This window comes from Mercenaria mercenaria, chromosome 17 (genome assembly GCF_021730395.1).
Source record: "Mercenaria mercenaria strain notata chromosome 17, MADL_Memer_1, whole genome shotgun sequence".
Classification (NCBI taxonomy): Eukaryota; Metazoa; Mollusca; class Bivalvia; order Venerida; family Veneridae; genus Mercenaria; species Mercenaria mercenaria.
The window spans coordinates 3,834,870-3,862,259 of NC_069377.1; the positions used below are offsets into that span (position 1 = coordinate 3,834,870).

Below are 27,390 nucleotides of genomic sequence, written 5' to 3' on the forward strand. Positions count from 1 at the left end.
ACAAGATCATACATTAGCTGCTTTCAGAACTGAAATCTGATTGGCTCGTCTGGGATAAAGAACACCAATCAAAAACGATTTTATATCGAGGTTTTCGACGAAATATTCTGGTCAAAATCACAGAAAATGTGATGTTTAACGTGATAATACAGAAACACGAGATATTTATACATGTAAGAAATATTTAAAACTTCTATAATTTGATATGTTTTCATAGTGACATCGTAAAAAAGAAACAAAATAGGTCCGACTTGTTTGTCACCTGTTTTCGTGACGTATTTTTCTTTCTTAGTTTTTGTTAATCCAATAAATAAGTATGGAATGCGGATATGGACATGCCTGTTGTTAGTTGCCACTTGCTTGTCGCTACTTGCCACTTGCAACATGTCAGTTCACATGACCTTTGTATTGCGATTCTGCAATTGAAGCAGAACTTGTCCAAGGACGCAATAAGAATCTGGTTAGCTTAAGATACTTCAGCGCTCCCGGTTTATATGCTGGATTGGGATGGGAGTGCTGAAGTGTACTCCGTAGGGAAATCATACTAACAATCATGCCAGAAATCTGACACGCTCGCATTCGTACATATTAAAAGAAATTGGCAGCAGCACCTTCTAATCAGTTAATATATCCCGGTACAACCCATTTTCGGACAGCTAATGGTATATCGCTACATGGAAAATGTTCAACAATTATAAATGCTGGAGTTTTGTTCAACGATCATTTATCCTAAAAAATACGCAAGTAAACAAACCTCATCCCGCAGCATGTTTTAGATATCCTTTCCAACATGGCTAACCCACTTTTCCATTAACCGGAAGTTGTACAACCCGTTTTCGGACACCTGCTTCAAAATATACTGCGCTCCAAGTGATTTTTTTGCGCCGATTTGACTCCGAAATTCGGCGTCTTCCCAACTGACAAAAATGGTCAAAATTCCCAAAAAATGCTTAAAAATTCCAAAACAGAGATGATTTTTCCCAATTAGATTGATTTCTTGTGAAAGTTTAACTAAAACGATGCAAATAATCATAAAAATTCCGACTCTAATTATGGTTTATTCGCAGAATTTTGTTGCCAACTCGAAGCGCGTTGTTTACATAAAACGGGTCACGGCATAGTACGGCATTTAGTATGACTTTCATCACGGTCGCTAAACGCTTTTTCATGCGTCAAAATGAGTCGGAAAAACAGTTGTTAGAAACTTACCTAAATTAGCGAAAAATGGCGCATAATTCCAAATATTATAATAAGAAAATAAAACTTAAACACGCCATCGGTACTCCGGACATTCGAACATCTTTTGGTAAAGTTAAAGAGAAATTAAATTCAAATCAAACGTCAGAAAAGCAAATTGATCTGTCCAAGAAATCTGAGTCCCCACAAAATGACCCTCAGAAATCAACAGAAGCTCATGGTGACCCTAAGCTATCTGAGCCATCAGATCCTGTGACATCAGAAAATAACCTGTCTGTCCTGTCTGTTCAACCTCAGTGCATATTTGAATGAAATAAATTTACCTTAAAACAAAACTTTTCAAAATTATTTCTTTATTAAGGTTTGTTAATTTTTCCCAATTTTGAAGTTTATCGCGCTTAAAATTCCCAATTGAAAAGGCATGGGCTGTTGCCAAAAAAAGTAAAAAAATCACTGGCTCCAAAGTTTACGTCACAAAAAGGTCAGAAACAGTTTAAACAAATCTCGAACATCAAATTTAACTGTTAGTAACAAGAAAACTACCCAAAACGTATTTACAAAGTATTTTCACTGTTAGTTTATAAATGGAGTTAGTTGGTGGGATCATCACAAATGGGACACAGGAACGTGTCTCCTATTCTATGACCCCCTAGTGGGCACATGATTCTGAAAAGAAACAGAGAAAAAAAAATTTACTACTACTATTTAAAATTTCATTAACCAATTGATTAAGAAAACCTCGTAAGGTACACTGGTCTATAAGTGGTAACTTTTTGTGTGAAGTATCAGGGGTGTAAAAAAAATTTCACACCACTCGCCCTGCAGGACTAGTAGCCAGTAATATCTACTCGCCCTTAGTGAACAGCCACTCGCCCTAATAATTGACACTTTTATTACTGTCACTTTTATGAAAGGAGTATTATGTACAATAGTATTATTTCCCGAAAAATATTTATTTTGAGAAGTGTCTTAAAAAAATGGACACAATAATCATCGTCCATCCACCCGCGTTGAAAGAGAGAAAAAAAAACGTTAACGATTATCGGTAATTATTCAGTTGATAAACTAAGTAATTGACCTTGTTTTCATTATCAATTTACACCCCCTCAAAGAGCTAAAAGAAGTGTTTCGGTATCTTGACATCTGAATTAGAGATCAAAGCGGTATTTTTGCTCGAGATTGTCATGGCATTACGTCATGTTTTCGCGCCATGTGACACATCACTGTCTGATCGTACCGCCTCGGTTCTTAAAATTGCTGAGAAATAGAAATCAATAAAAAGTTTCTTCTTTAATTTGTTATCAAAAGCGAATGTGCTATATCCCGTATAAAAGGTAAATGTCTCAAACGATAGTTATAGGTTATTAGCTTTGTATCGGGAAATATGCACGAGTTCTTCAGCGGAAATATTGCGCGACTTTAGGAGCGCAGTATTCTTTCGCTGAAGAACGAGTGCATATTTCCCAATGCAAAGATAATAACCTTTTTATTACATACTCATCTACACGTATAAATATTATGTAAATATCATAAAAAAATTTAATAGGTTCAATAGCCTGAATAGGATTGACAATACTGAACTAAATAGAAAAAAGTAGTGCAACAACACACACTGAATTACGTCACGCACCCGATATGAAATTCAGGCATCAGTGTATGGAAAAATATTGACGTTTCCGGTACCAGTGTAACTTAACGGGGAATAGAAACGAGTATGTAATAATAGTGGATATTCTACCTCTGTGACCTATTTGCCCTCAAGGAATTTACATTATTGTTTGACAAGAAAAACTTTTAAATTGTCGTATCTAAAAATACAATTATACATGTACAAAGATTCATTTAAAACTTATTAAAAACCGCAATGACATCACATTGCTTTATTTTAAAATCGCATTTCTATTTACGTTCACGAGGTCACGTAACCTATTCTGCCGCACTAACAGAAATTTGTTTTACTCCATGTATTGTAATTGCTGCCGCTTTTTTATTATTCAAGATTTTTTTATTCAGTTTTTTGTACTTTCTGGTCAAAAGTCTGAATTTTATGCCCAGAGTATTCATCATTTATTTACTTTTAGAAAGAAATAAGTAATTAAGATCGCGCGGTTTGAAATTTTACAAATGATTATATGAAAATTCGACCGTTTTAATAGAATTTTGCCTACATTTCTGTCAATATCTTATTAAAATCATTATAGAATTCAGATTGTATTATTTTTCAAGGGGTGTTGAAAAATTGAACCGAAAATGTTAAAAAATAAATGCACTACGCACGGTTTTTGTGTACGTGTCGATGTAAATTAGATATTACGATAGGTCGCACGTGCTTGTGGAATGGAAAACTACCGGCATGTTTTGATATCTTTACGATTCACGGGTAAATTCCAGTCAATCCAGGTAGCGACTGAACCATCTCAAAGTTTGTTGACGTTTTGGAGATGTAATTTCTGAACTTTGGTAAAGTAAGGACGTAAAAAACCACTCGCCCGATCGGTCGAGTATACAGCGAGGTCCACTCGTCCTACTCAGACTTTAACTCGCCAATGCGAGCGGGCGAGTGGAATTTTACACCCCAGAGTATACTTTTGCAAAATTTGATAGTGGGGGCGGAGCCTGTAAAATAACCTAATCTGTCCGAAGACCAGAGCTTTCAACATGAAAACATTAGATTTATTTCTAAAAAAACATATTTTGGACGTGAATTTTGGGAATAGTGAAAAAAATTAAAAATATAACAGTATGTAAGTTTTTATCATTTGCTTACCCTTTTAATTTCCATTTTTCTTCTAAACTACCAGCGTGACATTTGTATGGTGTTTGTAAACAAAGCATGCGGGAAACCGGAAGGGGCGTGTTTTCCAGGAAAACTAAAACATTACAGGGGCCGGCCAAATACGGGTTGTGTTCGAAAATAGGTTGTCGCGGGATATAGTAAAATCTACCATTGTGCCATATTTTACACATCAAAACCCATAACTGAAGTCAGAAATACCTGACAATTTTGAACTGGCCTGAAACGTTTACTCTACACTGCCATCTTGCTCCTTTGAAATACGAGACTGACCTTTCACCCGCACGAACCGCTAAGAGAGCACTAACATGTGCCGCTTCGTGTTTCATCAGTATCCGGGTGACAAAAAACTTGGGGAAAATGGTTATTTTTTATTGAAATTGATTTGAATTATTATTTACATAGATAAATCCAAAAGAAAACTGGTATACATGTATAAATTATTTTTTTGTTTACAAGGTGTTCTACATGTATATTTTTAGCGGTTCGCGCGGTGACGTCATGCGAGAATCTCGCTGTAGCTATTCAACAATGGCCACTGAAATGATGCTGATCTAACAGTGACTTGTAAAAATCGGCGATTTTATTGTAAGATTTGCTTGCAGAATTTGATAAATGGTGTTAACTGATGTAGAAGTAATTACTTTATCAAGATACCCATACGTCTTCGTTTTTTTTTTTTTTTAAGATTACCTTCCCTTAGTTGTTACTATAAATAACTTATATTGTAACTTTTTTATAATTGACCGTAGGGAAAAAACAAGACCACTTTTTTGTGGTACAACATAGATGTTACTTTCAAATTTTAGGTGTATTTTAAGGTATCTCTACCTGGTAAGGAGTTTTTTTGTGGACTTAGAAAAACAAAAGACTTACAGTTATTACTAAACAACCACAAAATTAAAATTCCATTTACAAAAACAGGTGCTAGAGTAAAGAAATTTGCTGTGACGGGCGTATATTGTGACATTCTGGCACTCTTGTTTCCCATATTTCAGTTGCTACAGTGTGATTTTGCATAGCGTGTCATGATATTATGTACATGACTTGTAATGTTCTGGTATTAACTTACAAATCAGCAGTTTTTTCACAAAGATTGTCTCTGATGTAAGGTCAGTTTTAAAGAAAAAATGCATCATTTCACAGAAATTTTCTGATGAAAAGACATTTGTAAAGGACACCTTAAAAAGAAGGGTAAAAAGGCCCTGTATAACAATGTATCAAACAATTTAACATCTCATGTTAACCTTTAGCCGGCTGGCGGCAAATGATTCTGCCTTTGCAACCAGTGCAGATCAAGATCATGGTCTGCACTGTTCGCTATTCAGTCAGTAAATTTTCATTGAACACCCCTTCAAATAATAAATGGGACCGCCCAAACTGAATGATGGACCAGTCCTTTTTCGAAATTTGGCAGGGTAAAGGTTAATTACAATTACCTATTTCATGTAGTGTTTATATTTTCAGATATATTGAAATATTATATTAGCTTTACTTGATTTTCAGACCAGAAAATATGAGCCGTGGACGAAGACAGGTTATTCAGTTGCATGAACCTGCACAACGGGTCCTGTATTCAAATGAACCAGCAAATGAACTTGAAGATGATGATGGTATGATAAAAACATTTCTCATAAATGTTCAAAGATTTACACAGTCTTACTTTGAGTAATCTTGCATAAGCTGGCATATCTTTAGTCATCTTTGCAAAGTTTGGAATTGGGAGGCCGGAGGATGGTTTGTGGTGACAGAGTGGGGTATTTAGGTCTAGGAGCAATCTTATAGTTGGTTAATTTGTTGCCAGAATAGTTGTGGTGCAAACTACTTCCTTAGTTTTAAACTGATGAAACATGTGTGTGATCACTGGTCAGCATGAACTGCAGGTGTGCATGACATTTTTAGGGTCAAGGCTTGCAGACTTTAGTGTAAAGACCCTTCTTTCCTTTAACAAAGCATCATTGTGGGGTATTAATGACATAAAGTGATAGCTCTAGTTGTATATCAAACTGTCTAGGTGAAGCAGTTATGTCCTTGACTTGAAATTAGGACTTTCCTGATGTCTTTTTTTGAAATTAGGCATTGGTAGCTATGTTTTCGAACACTTGACTTTGGATTTTTGACTGTCTGAACAATTTATCCTGTTTGTGATATTCGGCAAATGATACTGTTCTATATTTTAATTCCTGAACTGCTAAATATTTCACAGTATTGACACAAATATTTTCCTGCTATAATACAGTGTCTCACTTTCTGTTTCTAAATAACTCATTAGTGTACTGCCAGTATAGTTACATGATAAAACTGGTTTGAAAAAAAAATATACAAGTTGACAAAAAATTCTCCGTTCTGACGTAGAAAATGATGTTAAACCAAGGAAGCTATGTAAACCTCGAATAAATGATATATTCAGTTATTTGTTCCTCGTCAGATTGTTAATCCCCCGCCGTGGCGGAGGGATTATACATGTAGGAATGGTCTGTGTCCGTCCTTCCATCCATCTGTCCGTCCTTCCGTCTGTCCTTCCGTTCGTAACACTTTCCTGTCCGCTCCATATCTCCTAAACCCCTTGAAGGATTTTCATCAAACTTGGGTCAAATGATCACCTCATCAAGAGGATGTGCAGAACCCATGAGTCAGCCTTGTCGGTTCAAGGTCAAGGTCACAACTCAAGGTCAAAGGTTTGAGCCTGCCATTTTGTGTCCGCTCTATATCTCCTAAACCCCTTGAAGGAATTTTATAAAACTTGGGTCAAATGATCACCTCATCAAGACGATGTGCAGAACCCATGAGTCAGCCATGCCAGCTCAAGGTCAAGGTCACAACTCAGGGTCAAAGGTTTGAGCCTTCCATTTTGTGTCCGCTCTATATCTCTTAAACCCCTTGAAGGAATTTTATAAAACTTGGGTCAAATGATCACCTCATCAAGACGATCTGCAGAACCCATGAGTCAGTCATGCCGGCTTAAGGTCAAGGTCACAACTTAGGGTCAAAGGTTTGAGCCTTCAATTTTGTGTCCGCTCTATATCTCCTAAACCCCTTGAAGGATTTTCATCAAACTTGGGTCAAACGATCACCTCATCAAGGCGATGTGCAGAACTTATGAGTCAGCCATGTCGGCTCAAGGTCAAGGTCACAACTGAAGGTCAAAGGTTTGAGCCTTCCATTTCGTGTCCGCTCTATATCACTTAAACCCCTTGAAGGAATTTTATAAAACTTGGGTCAAATGATTACCTCATCAGAACGATATGCAGAATTATGAGTCAAACATGCCAGATCAAGGTCAAGGTCACAACTAAGGGTAGAAGGTTTGAGCCTTCCATTTGGTGTCCACTCTGTATCTCCTAAACCCCTTGAAGGATTTTCATCAAACTTGGGTCAAATGATCATCTCATCAGGAACTCATGAATCAGCCATGTCAACTCAAGGTCAAGGTCACAACTGAAGGGCGAAGGTTTCAGCTCTGTATCTCCTAAACCCCTTGAAGGATTTTCATGAAACTTGGGTCAAATGATCACCTCATCAAGACGTTGTGCAGAATTCATGAGTCAGCCATGTCAGTTCAAGGTCAAGGTCACAGCTAAAATCAAAGGTTTACCCTTTCACTATCCATTGCAGTGGCTGGGGATTTAGCTGTCGTTCAGACTGCCTTGTTTATATGTCACATACACGAAGTTCACTGTGTTGCAGATGACAGTGGAGGTGATATGCCAACACCAGAGCGTCTTGTGACAGAAGATATGCTGCCAAATAGACCACCACCCAACAGTCATCCAGGTGGTGGGTATGAGATCGATAATAAAGTTGCAAACTTTCTCGCTGTAAGTTGTCTTCAACAGTTTCTGTTTTCATTTTAAATCTTTTTCCAACATAAATGAATTACTTATACTTACAGAAAGTTAGATATTCAGCGCAACGTCTCTAGAATGAACATGACTGGGAAGACAAGATACTTGTTGCACAGGTTGTGGCTCTGGAGAGGTTAATTTTCTTACAATTTTGTTTTACCGAAGTCTGTGTATAGAGATATTTGCTCCTCCTAGGTGTTCGCAAATGTTAGACTGTACCACAAATCTGATAAAAATTGACATCATTTTAAAGATCTCCATTATTATTTTATTTCTCCCACTCTGCAGGAGATTGATGCCTTAGAGCCAGGACCCGATGGAGAAGCATCTAGGTCTCCGGCCCCAGCTAGAACCCAGGAGATCTCACCAGCAAGGGACCAGTATTCACCACCAAGGGAAAGGTCACCTGTTAGATCCAAACCAAATGCTTACAGGTTTGATATATATCTATTAATAATTTATATGGAATCAAGATCATGTATTATTAGAGATTTTATGGTTGTTATTTGTCACAGACATAGGAGGTACATAATGCTTGAAGTGTCTGTCTGTCCATCATTCTGCCCATCACATTTTTCTTGTGTACTCAACTCCTACAGTTTTTATCCAGATCAATGGCATCATCAGCCTGAAGTGGACATATGCAGATTGCTGAGACTTTTATGTCCAAATTAGTTTTTAGCTCACCTGTCACAAAGTGACAAGGTGAGCTTTTGTGATCGCGCTGCGTCCGTTGTCCGTGCGTGCGTCCGTAAACTTTTGCTTGTGACCACTCTAGAGGTCACATTTTTAATGGTGACCTCTCTAGAGGCCATATTTTTCACAAGATCTTCATGAAAGTTGGTCTGAATGTTCACCTTGATGATATCTAGGTCAGTTTCGAAACTGGGTCACATGCCATCAAAAACTAGGTCAGTAGGTCAAATAATAGAAAATCCTTGTGACCTCTCTGGAGGTCACATTTTTCTTGGGATCTGCATGAAAATTGGTCAGAATGTTCATCTTGATGATATCTAGCTTAAGTTCGAAACTGGGTCACGTCCGGTCCAAAACTAGGTCAGTAGGTTAAATAATAGAAAAACATTGTGACCTCTGTAGAGGCCGTATTTTTTATGGGATCTGCATGAAAATTGATCAGAATGTTCATCTTGATGATATCTAGGTCAAGTTTGAAACCGGGTCAACTGTGGTCAAAAACTAGGTCAGTAGGTCAAATAATAGAAAATCCTTGTGACCTCTCTAGAGGTCATATTTTTCATGGGATCTGCATGAAAATTGGTCAGAATGTTCATCTTGATGATATTTAGGTCAAGTTCGAAACTGGGTCACGTCCGATCCAAAACTAGGTCAGTAGGTCAAATAATAGAAAAACCTTGTGACCTCTGTAGAGGCCATATTTTTCATGGGATCTGCATGAAAATTGGTCAGAATGTTCATCTTGATGATATCTAGGACAAGTTCGAAATTGGGTCAACTGCGGTCCAAAACTAGGTCAGTAGGTCTAAAAATATAAAATTCTTGTGACCTCCCTAGAGGCCATATTTTTCATGGGATCTTCATGAAAATTGATCAGAATGTTCACCTTGATGATATCTAAGTCAAGTTTGAAACTGGGTCACGTGCGGTCCAAAACTAGGTCATTAGGTCAAATAATAGAAAAATCTTGTGACCTCTCTGGAGTTCATATTTTTCATGGGATCTGCATGAAAATTGGTCAGAATGTTCATCTTGATGATATGTAGGTCAAGTTCGAAACTGGGTCACATGCGGTCAAAAACTAGGTCAGTAAGTCAAATAATAGAAAAACCTTGTGACCTCTGTAGAGGCCATATTTTTCATGGGATCTGCATGAAAATTAGTCAGAATGCTCATCTAGATAATATCTAGGTCAAGTTTGAAACTGGGTCACATGCGATCGAAAACTAGGTTAGTAGGTCAAATAATAGAAAAACCTTGTGACCACTCTAGAGGCCATAGTTTTCATGGGATCTGTATGAAAGTTGGTCTGAATGTTCATCTTGATGATATCTAGGTCAAGTTTGAAACCGGGTCAACTGCGGTCAAAAACTAGGTCACTGGGTCTCAACATAGAAAGACCTTTTGACCTCTCTAGAGGCCATATTTTTCATGGGATCTTCATGAAATTGGTGAGAATGTTCACCTTTATGATATCTAGGTCAAGTTCGAAACTGGGTCACATGCGATCAAAACTAGGTCAGTATGTCAAAAAATAGAAAAACCTTGTGACCTCTCTGGAGGCCATATTTTTCATGAGATCTTCATGAAAATTGGTGAGAATGTTCACCTTGATGATATCTAGGTCAAGTACAAAACTGGGTCACATGCCTTCAAAAACTAGGTTATTATGTCAAATAATAGAAAAACCTTGTGACCTCTCTAGAGGCCATATTTTCAATGGATCTTCATGAAAATTGGTCAGAATTTTTATCTTGATGATATTTAGGTCAAGTTCAGAAGTAGGTTACATGAGCTCAAAATCTAGGTCACCATGTCAAATAATAGAAAAAATGACGTCATACTCAGTTCATGTTGGAGTGGGTGAGCGATTCAGGACCATAATGGTCCTCTTGTTTATTTCAGTTATGGCCCTTTTTATATGCCTGTCTCTGAAAGAGCGGGGCGTATTATGTGAACACCTGTGGCAAGCAGACAGGCGGTCGGTGTCCAAAAGCATGTAAGCTATCTTAATCAAACAGTTTTCATCTGATCTTCACCAAACTTGCTGACAATGTTTGTGGGCATAATATCTCAGCCAAGTTCAATAACCACCCAAATAGCCCCAGTCACTCATGGATTATTGCCCTTGAATTACTCGTAAAACTGCCAATTTAGCCTTGTCCGCCCTCTCAAGTCGAACAGTTTTCATCCGATCTTCACCAAACTTGGTGACAATGTTTTTGGGCATAATATCTCAGCCAAGTTTGATAACCACCCAAATCGCCCAAGGCACACTTTGATTATGGCCCTTGAATTACTCGAAGAACTGTCAATTTAGCCTTGTCTGCCCTCTCAAGTTGAACAGTTTTCATCCTATCTTCACCAAACTTGGTGACAATGTTTTTTGGCCTAATATCTCGGCCAAGTTTGATAACCACCCAAATCGCCCAAGGCACTCTTGGATTATGGCCCTTGAATTTACGTAACTGAATATTTAGATGGGCGTATTTTGTGACAGTCTGGCACTCTTGTTTTGATTTAGCAATATTACAACTATATCTGTACCTTGTGTACTCAACTCCTGCTACTTTTTTTCATCCAGTTCAAATGAAACTTATCATTAACGTAATAGGGCAATGTCTAATTTATTTGAATTTTCTTAGCATGGTAAAGAACATATACATCTGTAACTTTTTTAGTACATCATGATAAGTTTCCAAATATCATGATATACCGCTGCATTAAGTGTAAGTCACAATATCAAATTCTATATTTTGAGTTACATATACTTGCTATATGCATCTAATATTTGATAAAACTATGCCAATGATTAACATTCTTTCCTAAAGAGAATTGTACATGTACATTGTAGCAACATGTTTGTGAAGGGAACACCAGAATTCGTAAAGAAGCCAGAGGACCAACATAACAACAAAGGGACAAAGAAGCTAGAGCCTTGGCCAGAAGGTATAGAATTTCTGTGAAAGTTCAGTATTGTTTTCAGATTGGGTCAACCTATGTATTTTGCAACTCCTGATATTTCCAAGTCTTTTACACAAATACACAGAGAAGCTTCGAAGTCAACATTGGAAAAAATCTTTTTAAGACTGGCTTGATGTATCTGAATTTATTCTGTAAGACACCACGATAAAAATCTATTACAGAGCCTAAGAGTGACTGGCATCAGTTAACTGATGAGAAGACCAGCTACCCGTATTACTGGAACATGGTAACTAATGCTGTGGTCTGGGATATGCCCCCAGAATTCTCGCAATATCTGTTACGGCAGAAAGAGTATGAGGAGAAGGTTGAACGAGGGTTGAGGGAGGGAACATTAGATCCAGAACAGAGAAGAAAACCCAGTCCAAATCAGGGAGGAAACTCCGTCATAGCAAAACAGTGAGTGTTTACTGTTAGGAATTGGTGGTAACAAACCTGTCTGGTTTATAATAAATTTGATTTATTCTATGTTGATGTAGAAGAAAGCTTGAAATGTGTTTTACTAAAGCACCTTTAGGGTGAAAAACCCTGCTGATATCTTATGAGGTGCTGAAGTTGCAGTTTTAGTTCCCAGTTTGAGAGACTTTTGCTTTATTTACTTAGCAAGTGCTCACTTGGAGGAAAAGTGTTTTACTTACATTTTCCATTCAGTAAAAGGTATCAGGAGTGCAACTTTTGGGTCAAGAATAATTTGATACTAATTTATGTTGAAAATGGATAAAAATGTTAGCAAGACAGAAATGTATAAATCACATGTGTTGTACAAGTTGTCACATACATACCTGTAGTTGCTCATGATTTTTTATGCAGTATCAGAAACATGTTATTGCTGTTGGAACTAAATGTTTAGACATTTTTTCAGAGAAGAAAAGAATGAAAGAAAGTCTGAAGGCCACAGAGATCAGGAGAGACCGTCGAGATCTCATGGCCGGCATGGTCGCCGTCCGTCAAACAGTGAAGACAGTAGTAGTGATAGCAGTGACAGTGAGGGAAGTCAGCCACGTACTTCACACCGTAGTGACAGACAAAAATCAAATCCTGATAGAGCTCCGGTGGTTTCATCCTCCTCAGCAGACAGTAGTCGTGCCACAAGCCATGACAAGGTCAGTTTACTCTTATCATGCTGGACTTGATTAATTCTGCCTTTGCGACCAGTGCAGTCTGATCATGATCTGCACTGTTCGCTATTCAGCCAGTATCTTTTTAGTAAGCACCCCTATTACCAGTTAATGGTATTGTCCAAACTGGAAGATGGACAAGCTCATTATAGAAATTAAGCATGGTAAGGGTTGTAGGTAACCATGTCAGTTGATTTTGAAAAAGTCCATGTTCTAAGCCAGTGGGATATGATACAATTTTAGATTTAACGCCTTTTTCAACAGTATTTCATTTCTGTGCCAGCAGCCAGAAAACATAAGTACATTGTATTTGTGGATTCTCTGCAAGCACTGACTTGTTCTCTGCAAGTTCTTGGCAATACATTAGAAAGTTACAAGTGGTGGAAGAGTAATTTAACACATGTTGTCTTCCGTCAAATTGTCTATGATATAGAGTATAGCTGAATTGTCAGGTATTCAGATATTGTTTGGTATGCAATTTTGGTAATTATCATTTACTGCTTCTTGATATTGATATATTTCACAAATTGCAATGCATGTACTAGTTTGTAGGGGTGGGCAATATACCGCGGTAGACCGGTTATTGCGATGTTTTTTCCGACGATACGATATTGCGATATGATTTTCGAATACCGGTTATTTTATAACATTAAGTAACACTGACGTAAACCAAGAAGATTCACACAAAAAATCCTTTTCTTGCCAGCACGATTCAACTTTGTTTTCATTTTTCTCCTTTCATTTCCGGTGCAGGTAGCAGACTGGTTTACAGCTATTTTACGGACTCAATTCAACATAATAAAACTAATAAGAAAATTTAGATAAATATAATTTCGTATTTGTCAACGACTCATTAGTAATTTTTCTATCAGCTAGAATTTATTATTCATACAACAGCTATACCACTTTCCTCGTTTAAAATCGGTGAATTGAGCAACCTGTGTTATATGATTGTATCCGTAAACCGAATGTAGTGCCGAACAATAAACTAAAGCAGTCTACTTTAGCTTTTGAATATCCGGTAATCGGCGTCATAGCATGATAGCAACATGTCGGACTTCGAGATTGTTGAAAATAAAGGCAAAATCATCAACAGTTAATAGTATTTGTGTATGACAATTTGACAATACTCCCCATTATCTAGTCAAAACTTTTTTTTTTGTTTACTGGTATTTTTATTTATTAAGAAGGTCGAGCAAACACTCTTGTTGTTGATACTAGTCATTTTACTCATTTTTAATTGAATAAATTTGAAAAAAAACAGTATGATTCATCATGTATTTGTTCATTAAATAACTGGTACAATATATCCCAGTATATTGCAATATCCACATACAATATTGCAATATATCGCAATACCAATTTTCGTGGCAATACCCACCCCTACTAGTTTGTCACATTTGTAAGAACTATTGTTGTTTATTTACAGAAGAGATCAGCGACCCCAGAGTTGCCGGACAGTACACGGCCAGATGATAAGAAAATTTCCTCAAGTAAGCAGGAGAGCAAGGATGACAGTATGGACTTTGATATAGATGATATAGACAAGGAACTGGAGATGGCTCTCGAGAGAAAGCGGGTAAGTCATTATATTCTTGTAACATCTCAGTTTAGATATCAATATATTTAGGTTTGAAAATATAAAAAAGTAATGTTTTTGTGACATTGTAACTGTGAAATCATATTTTTTCCTGGGGGACTTTTTTTCATGGATTTCATTCTTTTGCCAGTCAGCAAAATCAAATCATAATAAACAGATTCTTTGAAGATATCATTAACATTATAATTAATAGATTCATGTCCAAACAAAGTAGTGGCTTTCGCTGAAATTTTAAATAATCTAGATAATTTCTCAGAATCCATATTCTCTTCGGGATGAAATACTAGAACACTTTTTATATTTGAATATTTTTACAGCAAGAACTAATGAAATTAGAAGAAAAGAAGAGTGATGACAAAACTGAGAAAGACAAACCTAAAGATAGAAAGAAGGATGAAAACAGGCATCGTGATGACGATAGAAGGGATGATAAGCACAGGAAGCATGGAAAACATCGTGATTCAGACAGAGACAGGGATCGTGACCGGGATAGGGATCGCGACAGGAAACACCACCACGATAAGGAGGAGAAGAAACCAAAACTAACACTGAAAGAGAGGCTAAGAATTGTAATGGAGTTTAGGTTTTCATTAGATCTTTTAAAGGGTTATAGAATTACTAGTAATTGTAGGACTGTTATAATCAAACATATTTCATTAATTCTTTCGCTTGAAATAAATGTGATGTATTCCTTTCCCATTATAATTTTTATGTAGTTAACATTAAGCTACCCTACAGAAAAGCTACAACGTTACTACGACAAACAATTATGTTTCATTTATTATTGCAGTTTTCCAACTGGAAAAGTCATGTAAATATAATGTTCCATTTTTCTATCAGTGAGAAAGTATATATAGGCCACGCTTGTTTATTTACAAAACTTAAAACTATTCTAGGTATACAAGGATTAACAATTAGAGAATAATATCTCATGCCGTTTCTAAGCTTTAGAAGCTAACCTCCCAAAAAGGAGAAGAAAAAATGTTCGTTTGTCCTAAAATATTTAGGCAGGTACTTCAAACATAAGGATTTTAACTGGATTTATTTAGAATACTGTGAAGTTACTCATTTTAGTGTTTGTCATGGTTGCACCTTTCTACAAAGTATAATCCAGCTTATGGTTATCTTTAAAATTTGAAGTCCACGTATTTGTGTCCCTTCGACATAGACATTTTGGCTCGAACCACTAAATTACATGACTTTAGAGTCTGTAGCTACATTTATACACGTAGATGGAGAAGGAGAGGAGAAAGAAGCGAGCTATTGAAGAGATGATGGCCAGAGAGCTTGAGCAGACAGTGGGAAGAGGAAGTGGTAGTCACAAACGTCAGCGCGAGGAGAAGTCACACAAGCGTTACAGACACGATGATGATCGTGGGGACTATCGCTCGAGAGAGGACTACGGAGAATACAGTAGAGCCTATGATTCCTGGGGGGATAGAGAATCTTCCTCTTATGATGATAGGTAGTGTATAATGTTTTAATTTTCAGTTTATTTTTTCATTTGTTTAAAATTAGAGTTTAATGTATTTATTTGTGGAATATTCAGATAATAAGTGTTTTTATTCGCAAAACACTTTTAAATATTTTGCCCCATGAAACATGCCCACATTAAAAAAAAATTGAACTTGTCTTAGTTGCTGATTTTGCATGGCTTTTCTTCCAAGATATATTATATGGATTGATTAAGAGAATAGATAAAAATCTATTTCAGCCTAGCTTCAGAGTGTTTTCAAAATGCTGATTCGAAAGGGTTTCAGGTACTATTGTCATATAACTGCAGTAGACAAATATATTCAGTGCTTTGTGGGTTTTATTATGTTAATTCTGTTGGGGTCTTTAGTTTACACTGACTGAATTCTAAGGTTTGTGCCACCTTCCACATGAAGCCCCCACCCCCTACTGATGAGATGATAGCGTATGAAGAAGAGAGACGGTCCCAGGTCGTAGATTATGGTCATGGTAGATCGTCTAGCAGACTCTATGACATGAATGGTATATATTAGTCACTTTAATAGTTTAGATGAGAATTTAAGTAAATAAAACTAAGTTTGGAAACCATTTTGAAAATGCAGCCATGCCATTAAAAATTTTGTTTTGCCTGATATGCAAGAATTTATCATGCAGAAATATCACAGAAATTATATACAAGGGTTTTTTTTAAACAGTATGCCAGACAGATTCAGTGTAAAAAATAAAAGTGGTAACTTAACTTTAAGTTTTAGCGTTAGGGATTCAGTTTCAGTGTAATGATTTTTGGTACTTTATGATCGAGTTTGTAGTTGTCATTTCAAAGAAAAAAAAGTTTAATTTTGAAATTTAAATAAGAATCAGGGTAATGGTTACCTGATGCATTTTCAGGAGATTCTGATACAGAAGAAATGAGGTCAGCAGATGCTAGAGAAATGGAAATGAAAAAGGTATGTTTCATTTGGAATAGAATTGAGAGGGCTTCAGTCAGTGCATTGGTCATTATATCTCCCTTGTATAGACTTTTTTCTGCAACATTTTGGTAAATATTGTAAAATCAGAACTTTTCGAAGAGATTTCACTAACTCAGTACATGCAAAGATATATAATAATGAAAGTGATATGAAATATATGATTAGCCATATATATATATAACAAAACTGCGGTATATTACGAATATTGTACCTCACTAACCAATGCCAATTTTGAACATAACAAACCTTTAGCTTCTTGTAAATATCTTATTTGATGGTACATATTAGAAATGTGCAACAATTTTACCTGAAATCAAACATTATTGAAAAGTGCAGTATAAATCTCTATCTGGTCAGAAGTGTCATTCAACCTCTAACTCTTTTTCCTCACACATTATTTCTTGAACATTCTCATGTAACATGACAGGAACAAGTCTCTGTATTTGAGCATTGTATAACAGTATGTGAATTGCCACACCTGTTTTGTAAAAAAATATCTACAATATTGCATCACAGATAGAGGGCTAGATATCAGTGGTGCTCTGTATCAGGCAGTTAGAAGCTAGTTTTCATCTCACTGTTAATTCTTCAGTGTAATTGAAAATTGAAAAAGTCATGGAAAAATTATGAAGTGTAAAGTGGAGAATAACTCAGATGTTTAAACATTGTTTTATTATTTCATGTTTTGGCTTGAGAAAAAATAACAACAGATAATTTTGTGACATCTTTTGAATAATGTGATGTCATAGGCAAGATGAAATGATGTTATAACATTCTGCATATTTACAGGTTTTCAATAGGATCCATTATTGTTTCAAATTACCAGCAAAAATTGCAAAACAAAATATACTGCTTAAGTCATTGAAAAGTAATGATGGCAGAAAGTGTGTTGACACAGAAATTGATAATACCTGATAAAAAATGGCTTGTTAACCATTAAAACAGTACTTTGGAGTTCTTGCCATGTGGTAAAACTATATTGAGTGTATGTATTCCCTTCAGTGAGTGTTAAAAGAAGAAAAATTACGAAATTTTTAACTGCCTGTACCAAGTATGTAAAACCTTTTCATTGGGAAATTCATGCAGTTGATATAAATATTTAGTGAACAGATATTATCTGTTATTTCAGTTGGAATCATTGCAGCTGGCAGAGTTAGCATTGAGTAAACTGGAATTTTTAGAAGTCACCAAGAAAGGTCTCTCCAAATTGCAGATATTGCTTATTGAACTAGAGGTAAGCTATAATTATCAAGATTTTTCAGAAGTAAAGAAGTATTTCAGAGTTGTCATACATCTTGTGAAAGATCTAACTTGTCTATATCTGTAAGGTGGTATTTCCTGTTTTGTGTTTTTGTAGTTTGTGCATGCCAATTGTTTTGAATACCACATTATGGGTTATAATTCACTTTCATTTTGATTAGATATGATGGAACTTATATCTGATAAAAATTCAGTGAATTTGATGTTTATAAACAAATGTTCAGTTTAATATCATTGTAACCTTGGTAATCTTCTACTTTATTTTTAGCCATATATTTGGATATATGAAAGTTTATAAAAGTTTCAGTAAATTTTATTAAAATTAATATAATTACATGTATGTGATATTTTAGACAAGACATCAAGATTGGCAAGCTGGAGGTCTGACCACCAATCATTTCCTTGGGAAATTACGGGAGGCCAACTGGCAACTAGAGCAGTACGAGGCTAGCGCGGCACCCACAGGATGGGCGTGTTCTTGGGACAGGTACAAACAATTTTTCCTCGTACTCTATGATGGACATTTCTCAACATGGATCAGAAAGAAACATCAGTTTTTGAAATTTGGGCAAAATTTTCCTCTTTGGCTCTTGGTGAATAATTTGACGAAATTTTTCTTACCAGGAGAGACATTTCCTTTTGAAAATGGATGAATTACAGACTTTATATTTGGTTTACAAATTGGATGAAAAACTGTTCACATCTGATCCATGTTAAAGACTTGCTAGGCATACATCCAGAAGGCTTGACAGAAGGCTTCGGGACTCTTGTGTGTGTATACCTGGTCATGATCTCTTGTGTTGGAGCTGGAGGAACACACTGAAGACTGGCAACAGGTATGGACCCTATCTCTGAAGGGACAAGTCAGTTGAAGAGACAGTCCACACTTGGAGCACTGTATGGATGGAGGACAAAACAGAAGGCAGAAAGAGCTTTGTAAATGAAGGCAGTAAACAAGCAGCCAAGAAGCAACTGGGTAAAGTGTGATTGGGGTCAGTTTGGGTTGGGAGTGAAATGTTTTGGGAGGTTTAAGTCATTTCAGGAACTGGTCTGGGCAGAGTTCAACAGCAGGATGCTTGAAACTGGAAAAAACTGTGTTGGTTGTTGTAATGAAGAAGACAGACCATTCGTAAGTTCTTTCTTTGATCATTTCATGAATTTATTTGGTTTGGTTCTGTAATTTTTGTCAAAATAAAAATCTTATGTCATCAGTTTTGATTTCTGTTTTACTTCTTTTGCAACCAGCCTTGTTAGCTCAATTGGTAGAGCATACAAATATAAAACAAGAGATTGCAGATTTGATTCATGCAGCAGCCTATGTTCCTCGTTATAGTTTGACTGAAGACAGTGTGTCTGAAGTTTTTTTTCTTCACCTCTTAGTCATGTGAAAAAATTGTCGGTTACACGTGGAGAACAAATCGGTACTGGAACAGAATCCGGGAACACTGGTTAAATGATGTTAAACAGAGCAAAGAAATTAATATTTTGCAAAGATGTGCATGTCTCTACCAGCAGATAAACCATGCACCCTCATATTCTGAGGACAAAGTAGTTTATCCTTAACCGCAAATTCTTGCAGCCCGCCCGCTTAGCTCAGTGGGAAGAACGTCAATCTACGAATCACTGGGTCTGGAGTTCGACCCCAGAGCGGAGCGTATGTTCTCCGTGACGATTAGATAAAAGACATTGTGTCTGAAATCAGTCATCCTCCACCTCTGATTCATGTGGGGAAGTTGGCAGTTACTTACGGAGAACAGGTTTGTACTGGTACAGAATCCAGGAACACTGGTTAGGTTAACTGCCCGGCGTTACATGACTGAAATACTGTTGAAAAATGGCGTTAAACCCAAAACAAACAAATCAAATTCTTGCAGGGAAAGTGTTCTTGCCAATCATGCAGTCTGCATCAGGCAGTTTATTCCCTATAGCCATTTTGCCTTAAGTAGTGCATTTCCTATAGTCGGTCTACCTAAAGCAGTCCTTTTTCTTTAGTAACTCTGCATCAGGCAGTGCATTCCGTTCAGGCAGTCTACTTAAAACAATGCATTTCCCTATAGGCTCTCTGCCTTAAGTAGTGTATCTTTTACAGTCAGGGTCCCTAAAGTAGTTATCTATTCTCTGCCTAAAGCAGCTTGTTTCCTATAGCCACTGTCTAAAGCTGTGTGTTTCCTATAGCCTGTATGTATGAAACAGTTGATTTTCTTTAGGGAGTCCATTTTAAGCAGGTCAGTTCATTCCCTATAGTCAGGGTCTTAAAGTAATTATTGCCTCTTAAAGTTGATTATCTCATGAGATCAAACTTTCTGAAGTGGTTAATTTCCAATAGATGATCTTTTTAAAAAGTTCCAAAAAAAGGTTTGTTTCACAAACAGGTCTTGAAAAAGTGGTAATGTTTTGTTATATCAAGTTGTCATTATTTAAAGTATTAGTTTATTACCAACAGGCAGTATGTCTGTGACAACTTAACAATATTCCGTCTATGAGTGATAATCATTTACCCGTCAACAATGTAGGTTCCTAACCTTGCTAGGGAGGTAGAATTCTTCATTTAAGGAAGCCATCTGTCTGGCTTATGGAAGGTTGGTGGTTCTACCCAGGTGCCAGTCCAATTCTGGAATCTTTGTCCCTTCTAAAGATGGAGAAGTTGCCATATAATCTAAATCGTGTTGTGATTAATCCCAACAAAAACAATAAAAACACAATCTAGAGTGCTATTGAAGGACTGCTAATGTTTTGTATGTAAGTTTTGCTGGTACTTTATATTGTATCCTGGAAATCGGGAAATTCCTCAGGCTGGCAAAAGCTGTCTGCTGTGTGTAGTTAAAATGCATAGGCCGTCAGCGGCTGAAGTAGCAAAGTTTAGTGACTGGTTAGCCCGGTGTCAGTATAATGTGACCGGGTGGGGTATCATGTCACGTGTCTACGGCGTGATATTCCAGTGAGGCAGCACTATAAAATTGGGCATTGTGCTCATAGCTACAAGTAGACATCGTTGTTTATAAGATTGAAAAAGACGTTAAACCCGAATACATGCATGCGCACACACACACACAAAGTTTAGCACCCAGTCTCTAAATTTGAGCATTGGATTTGCAGTTTCTGAGTGTGTCTTTCAAATTAACGAACAGCAAAGTTCTATACTCAGACCAATCTGCAAACTCTGTTTTTTTTTTGGTCATATTTGAAGTAAATACAAAAAACCAACAGTAAAACAACTTACAATGTTTAAAGGAAGTTCTGCTAAAGAGTTATCCCCAAAACTTTAATAATAATTGGTGTTTAGAATTCTTTATTTGAGGACGCCTTTCTAATGTTGTTGGTTCTACCCAAATGCCTGCCTGTGCCTGAAAAAATGTCTCAAGGAGCACCTGGGGGTCTTCCTTCAGTATGACAAGCTGGAAAAGTCACCATATGACTTAACCTTTAGCATGCTAGATAAATTGTCGTCTGCTGGAAATGTCGTCTGCTAAAATTGTAAAGTTCATTCAATTTGCTCCAAAATTGGAAGAAATATTGTCAGAGTAGCAAACAGCTTGGAACCTGATCAGACGCCGATTTAATCGGCGTCTGATCTGGTTCCAAGCTGTTTGCAAAGGCTGTTAAATTTGCCTTCAGCAGGCTAAGGGTTAAACTCTGTTGGCTGATTAAAAACAAAAACAAACAAAAAATTGACACCTACACAAACTAGATAGATATGCATGTGAGGATATCCAAACTCAATTACAAGTGATTTAAAATTCCAAAGATTTTGATATGACTGTGGAGAAATACAAAGTGTCTGAATAGAAGCAGAAAAATTCAAACAGCCTATGCTGTTAGATAAAATTTTCTACATTAAGTATGAAAAGAAATGAAATGAAACCAGTGTACAGCGTTAAACTGGGACATCATATATTTGGCAATATGAAAAGAAAAAATGTTTTGAACAGTGGAACAAAGCTAAATAGGAAAGAAAATGTTTTGAGCATGGAACAATTACAATCAAGTTGCAAGGTGTCACCAATTAACTGATGGAGAGTAAAGATGATTTTTTACATAAAGTAAGTTCTGTTTTATTCTTCACCACTGTCTCTTTCAGGTCACATTTACGCCAAAAAATGGGAAGAATATTTGACTGTTAATAATGAATTTATTTTTTGCAGTCAACTTGCAGGCTATGTGACAGCAGCAGATTTTAAACTAAGATGTTTAAAACTCAACCATATATCTACTTTGCTCTTGTGGGATAGCTATGTTCAATTCTAAATCAGTTTTGTACACAGAACTAAAATGTATGTGCTTTCTGAGTGTTGAATGAAAGATTGAAATGTGGATATATGGTTGAGTGCTGGTATTATATGTGATGGCTTATCAAAATATTTACAGTCTAAATGCATTTCCTTGTATGAAGTTACTACATTTCAGACCCAAAGAGCTGAACATTCCAGGGGTCACAACAATTGATGATATACATGCTTTTTATTTTACGTTACCTGTGGAAAAAAGTACATTGCATATTAGACACAATATTAGATGTTTGGCATTCCAACAGCTGCCATTAATTGATAATTTTGTCATTTCAGAGATGTATGAATTCAAAAGTGTGCAGCAATAAACAGTTGACCTTTAACCTGCTAAATTTCTATTATGGACTGGTCTATCATTTAATTTGATCGGCACTGATTATTATTTGTTTGGGAGTTAACTGAATAATTCTTGACTGAATAGCAAACAGTGCAGACCAAGATCAGCCTGTTGCAAAGGCAGAATTACTTGCAACCAGTATCCAACAATCAATTAAAATAGTTTGAAAATGACAGAAAAGAAATGTAAATACATGTATAAGATAGAAACCATGGTTTAGTTATTTCAGTTTTAGAATAAAATACAAGGCTCTAGAGCGTGTGAAGAGGCTCTCGGCATACTTTAAACATGCCTATGCATTTTATACTCTAGGGGAAACTACTGAACCTCCATTTATTTCACCTTTGTTGAGTTTGTTCTTTTCTTGGCCAACTGAAAGAAGCAGGTATTTGTCTTTAAATGATTCAGGGACACTCCAGAGCTTTCTTCCTCTATCAAAATCTGAAAAGTTGCCATTTGACCTTAGTTGTGTCAGCATGATGTTGAAGTAAACACAAAAAGTCTAAAACCCTTAGTTATTCCCAAAATACAAGAAAGTTTGACAGAAAAAGTAAACTTTTGCATGACTGCTTATTTCGAAATATGTTACTGCTGCATTGAATGGCCATAAAAACAACCCATTCATTTATTCATTCATTCATTCATTCAGGTATGAAGTCCTAATTGCCTTTCTCGAGGATGAGTTCCATGTAGACGTTGGCCTTCACTTTTTACATAATAAACAATGCTGTAAAAGGATTAGAATGATTTAAGGAATTTTGGGGTATGCTCTCTTAATAGTGTCATTGATTGATTCATTTCAGAAAAGAAGGTGGAGCTGATGATGTTTTTTTCCCCTAATTTCTGTTATTGATATCTTTGTCTTGATTTATTGTAGATAAAGGCACAGCTAAATTTCTTAACAAATTAATTATTCTGATTTATTGAAGGTACTAACACATGGGTATTTCAACTCAAAGTTAATAGTCAGCTGGGTCATCCAATATTTGCATTATATCTAATAGTAATACATGTTGAGTACTTCATACAGGACGAAGAATGGACACTTCAGTAGCTGATTTGGATGATACAGCGGAAATCATCAAAACAGAAATTTTTAAAGTGTAAATGAATATTTCCAACAATGTTTTATACATTTTTTCTTGAACAGGGCTTTTTACATTTTAGTAACAATATTTTAAATACATGACTGTTAATATTGTAAAACAAATACTTTTTATAAAGAAATGCATTAATTTTTTAACAGGTTAAGTCTCATAATTTTGAGATTTTTCCATATTTTGTATGTTTAGTTCAAGCTTCAATATTTTTTGTAACATTTTCAAAGAAATATCAAGACATCACACAAAATCTGATTTTTAAATTTCATTTTTTTTTTTTTAAATATGAAAATCTGAATATAATTGGTTGATGAAAAGGACTCTTGAGAAAAACGTCTTTATTAAAATCTTAAGGGGAAAATTGAGGGGTGAAAGTGGAAGAAGTCGATCTGTTTCTTTATTTGTATACTCTTAAGCCTCTTTTACTCTTAACCCTGGAAATGCACTCCAGGTCTACACAGGATGGAACCAAATCCCCAAACTTCTGAACCATGATTTTCATCTATTTGTTTTCTACTCTGATGGTGTTTGACCATACAGAGATTACAGGAGATACTTCTACACCCACAAGTTGACCGGCAAGAACCAATGGGATTATCCGGATGCTGATGACATCAGAGTTGAAGATGAAAAAGCGCAGGATCCAAAGAAAAAGCTTGTTCGAGGCAAGGAAGTGGACTCAGAAATTACCTCCACTAGTGACAAAGGCAAAGGGAGAAGTAGGTCACTTGTAGATATTTTTCAATAAGGGCAAGCATTTTTAGCTCAATTACTTGAAATCTTTCAAATTGAGCTTTTGATTGTAATCCTTTTGTCAGTTTCTGGTAAGCAGGTATCTCTAAAGCTGTGTAGCCAAATGCTTTCAGACTTAATACATGTATTTGGCATCATGAGTTGACCTCACAGGACAAGTTACATAACTCTAACTTATATTTTGTCAAAATTATGTCCCTTTTTATCTTGGAAATTTTGATTAAAGTGACACTTGTATGCAAGTACCTCAAAAATTCTAGTTCAAATGCTTACATACTTCAGCCTTGTATTCAACATCATGATCTGACCTTACAGGGTAATTAACATAACTTTAGCTATATTTTTGTTAAAAAAATCTTTCTGTCTTACTGTTATTCTCCACAATAATAATGGAAGAGATTCATTTATAATTTTTTTAGAATGTTCAGTTCGAAGACTAGAAAGTTCTTTTGGATACTGGATTTGTTTCTTATTTTTAAGAGTTTACATTAAAGTTTTGATTGTTTACAGGTATGGAGAAGGATATATTAGCCAGTATGGCGTTACCCCCTCCTCCCCCACCCCCAGCAGAGGAACATCCCAGTGTGAAAAGTTTACAGCTGATGTATGGAAGCTCTAGCGATAGCGAAACGGAAGAACCTTCAAGTAAAAAGTGAGTAAATTTTCAAACCTGTTCTGGCATCAAACGTTTAAAATGAGTACCTGTGTAAGGAATCTGCTTGAATCTTTGATGAATTTTATATGTATGAGAAATGAAGGTTTTGAAACAAGGCACTGCTTGATTCACAGTGAAAAGGGTTAAAGACATTTACCTGTCCAGTTTGTTCATATATTTTAGATTTTGCTGGATAGCATAAATAGGCCGCCAGAGGTGAAAATGAAAATAAATACGGTATATATAGGGGGAATCTGCTTTGTGAAATTGTTGCAAATATTTCTGCCTTGTTTTAGTTTGATTTTTATCTGATCCTAAACTGCAGGGTAAAAAAGGAGGCAGAGCCGTCAGACTTGAACAGTGTACCCCTCCCACCTGAAGAACCACATAAAGAGAAAGAGAAGAAGGATAAACATCATAAGAAAAAGAAGAAGAAAGAAAAGTCTAAAAAGAAAGAAAAAGATAAATCAGAAGCAGGTGAGTTTTGTTTCATTATGTCTCCCACCACAAAATGGTTAGGGAGACATGTTGATTTACTCCAGTCTGTGTGTCCATCTGTGTGTGTGTCTGTCTGTCTGTCTGTCACAAAGCTTGTCCGCACTCTAAGTGGAACATTTCTCATCCAATTTTCACCAAACTTGAACAAAATGTGTTTGACCATAAGACCTCGGCCAAGTTCAATAACTAGCCAAATCCGCCCAGGCACTTTTGAATTATGGCCCTTGAATTACTGATTGGGTCCACTGATCAAAGCCATCGAGAAAAACTAGACATTTTTCAGTGGGGTCCACTCATCAAAGCCATCGAGAGAAACTAGACATTTTTCAGTGGGGCAGTTGTGGGAGACATGCGCTTTTCTCAAAAGCATCTCTAGTTTTAATAGTTGCTGACTTGTGAATTACATTTCAACAATCAATGATGCACATGACCCACAAATCTGTCCATTGTTAAACTGTTTCATTATAGAAAGCAAATGGACGTATGTATGAAACACATGGCATGTTTGTCTACGGCTCAGTGGTTCTGGTCTTGAATCACTTGCTTCTCACCACTGTGTAGTTGAAACCTTGCTTGAGTTATAGAATTTTTTTCATATGAGGAAGCCATCCAGCTTGTTCGCGAAAAGTTAGGGGTTCCACTCAGGAGCCTGCTCGTAAGACAGTTATGGCTGGAGGGGTACCTAAAGTCTTCATCTGCTGTCAGAAAGCTGGAAAGTTGCCATATAACTGTGGATGTGATGTTAAACCCAACAAAAATGAAATGTATGGCATTAAAGATTGACACATTGTAAGAATAGATAAGGATTGGTGTAGATGACTTTAGAATAAACTCTGCAAATGAACACTTCTGTTTCACTTCTGATTGTTTATTGACAACTTTAATTCACAGGTCATATCCTATTTTCAGGAGTTATGGGCCCAGCAGGTCCTGTAGGTCCGTCCTACCCCCAATTGGCTGCTCAGCCTCCCCCTCCACCCCCAGGAGAGGCACCAGGAAATACCATTGCTGATCCTTATGTAACTACCGGGGTAGAATCGTACCCAACTACAGCTGTTTCAGAGCAGCAAACACCTATGGAGGTAGGTACTTTACAAGGATATACAACACTATAGTTGCTGAATAAAATCATCCACTTGGTTGCTTTTTAGCTCACCTGTCACAAAGTGACAAGGTGGGCTTTTGTGATCGCGCAGCGTCCATCGTCCGTCCGTCCGTTCGTGCGTAAACTTTTGCTTGTGACCACTCTAGAGGTCACATTTTTCATGGGATCTTTATGAAAATTGGTCAGAATGTTCAGCTTGATGATATCTAGGTCAGGTTAGAAACTGGGTCAACTGCGGTCAAAAACTAGGTCAGTAGGTCTAAAAAATAGAAAAATCTTGTGACCTCTCTAGAGACCATACTTTTCAATAGAACTTCATGAAAATTGGTAAGAATGTTCACCTTGATGACATCTAGGTCAAGTTCAAAACTGGGTCACGTGCCATCAAAAACTAGGTCAGTAGGTCAAATAATAAAAAAACCTTTTGACCTCTCTAGAGGCCATATTTTTCATGGGATCTGTATGGAAGTTGGTCTGAATATTCATCTTGATGATATCTAGGTCAAGTTTCGAAACTGGGTCAACTGTGGTCAAAAACTAGGTCAGTAGGTCTAAATATAGAAAAACCTTTTGACCACTCTAGAGGCCATATTTTTCAATGGATCTTCATGAAAATTTGTCTGAATGTTCACCTTGATGATATCTAGATAAAATTTGAAACTGGGTCACATGTTGCCAAAATTAGGTCAGTAGGTATAAAAACAGAAAAACCTTGTGGCC

The 27,390-nt window shown here is 36.4% G+C and overlaps 2 protein-coding genes across 2 annotated transcripts in view; both read left to right on the top strand.

Annotated features, from left to right (window-relative positions):
- Positions 1-63: 63 nt before the first annotated feature.
- LOC128550189 (zinc finger CCCH domain-containing protein 13-like) lies at positions 64-15,701 on the top strand. The gene is made up of 10 exons (XM_053528677.1): positions 64-173; positions 5,498-5,604; positions 7,679-7,809; positions 8,125-8,270; positions 11,387-11,481; positions 11,679-11,913; positions 12,377-12,617; positions 14,062-14,211; positions 14,550-14,867; positions 15,465-15,701. The coding sequence occupies exons 2-10, from the start codon at positions 5,508-5,510 to the stop codon at positions 15,699-15,701; spliced, it is 1,650 nt and encodes a 549-aa protein (XP_053384652.1). The 5' UTR covers positions 64-173; positions 5,498-5,507.
- The window catches only part of LOC123537469 (formin-binding protein 4-like), a 16,125-nt gene continuing 4,202 nt past the window's right edge, over positions 15,468-27,390 (top strand). The window contains exons 1-9 of the mRNA XM_045321190.2: positions 15,468-15,697; positions 16,098-16,227; positions 16,594-16,652; positions 17,806-17,910; positions 18,290-18,423; positions 24,200-24,378; positions 24,923-25,064; positions 25,393-25,544; positions 26,475-26,647. Coding sequence (XP_045177125.2) covers positions 16,116-16,227; positions 16,594-16,652; positions 17,806-17,910; positions 18,290-18,423; positions 24,200-24,378; positions 24,923-25,064; positions 25,393-25,544; positions 26,475-26,647 — 1,056 coding nt within the window. The 5' untranslated portion in view covers positions 15,468-15,697; positions 16,098-16,115. The remainder of the gene's footprint in view (positions 15,698-16,097; positions 16,228-16,593; positions 16,653-17,805; positions 17,911-18,289; positions 18,424-24,199; positions 24,379-24,922; positions 25,065-25,392; positions 25,545-26,474; positions 26,648-27,390) is intronic.

Coding starts and splice junctions, on each gene's coding strand:
- LOC128550189 (XM_053528677.1), top strand. CDS start 5,508: ATGAGCCGTGGACGAAGACAGGTTATTCAGTTGCATGAACCTGCACAA. Junction 7,810..8,124: donor AAGTTGCAAACTTTCTCGCT/GTAAGTTGTCTT, acceptor CCCACTCTGCAG/GAGATTGATGCCTTAGAGCC. Junction 8,271..11,386: donor TCCAAACCAAATGCTTACAG/GTTTGATATATA, acceptor TGTACATTGTAG/CAACATGTTTGTGAAGGGAA.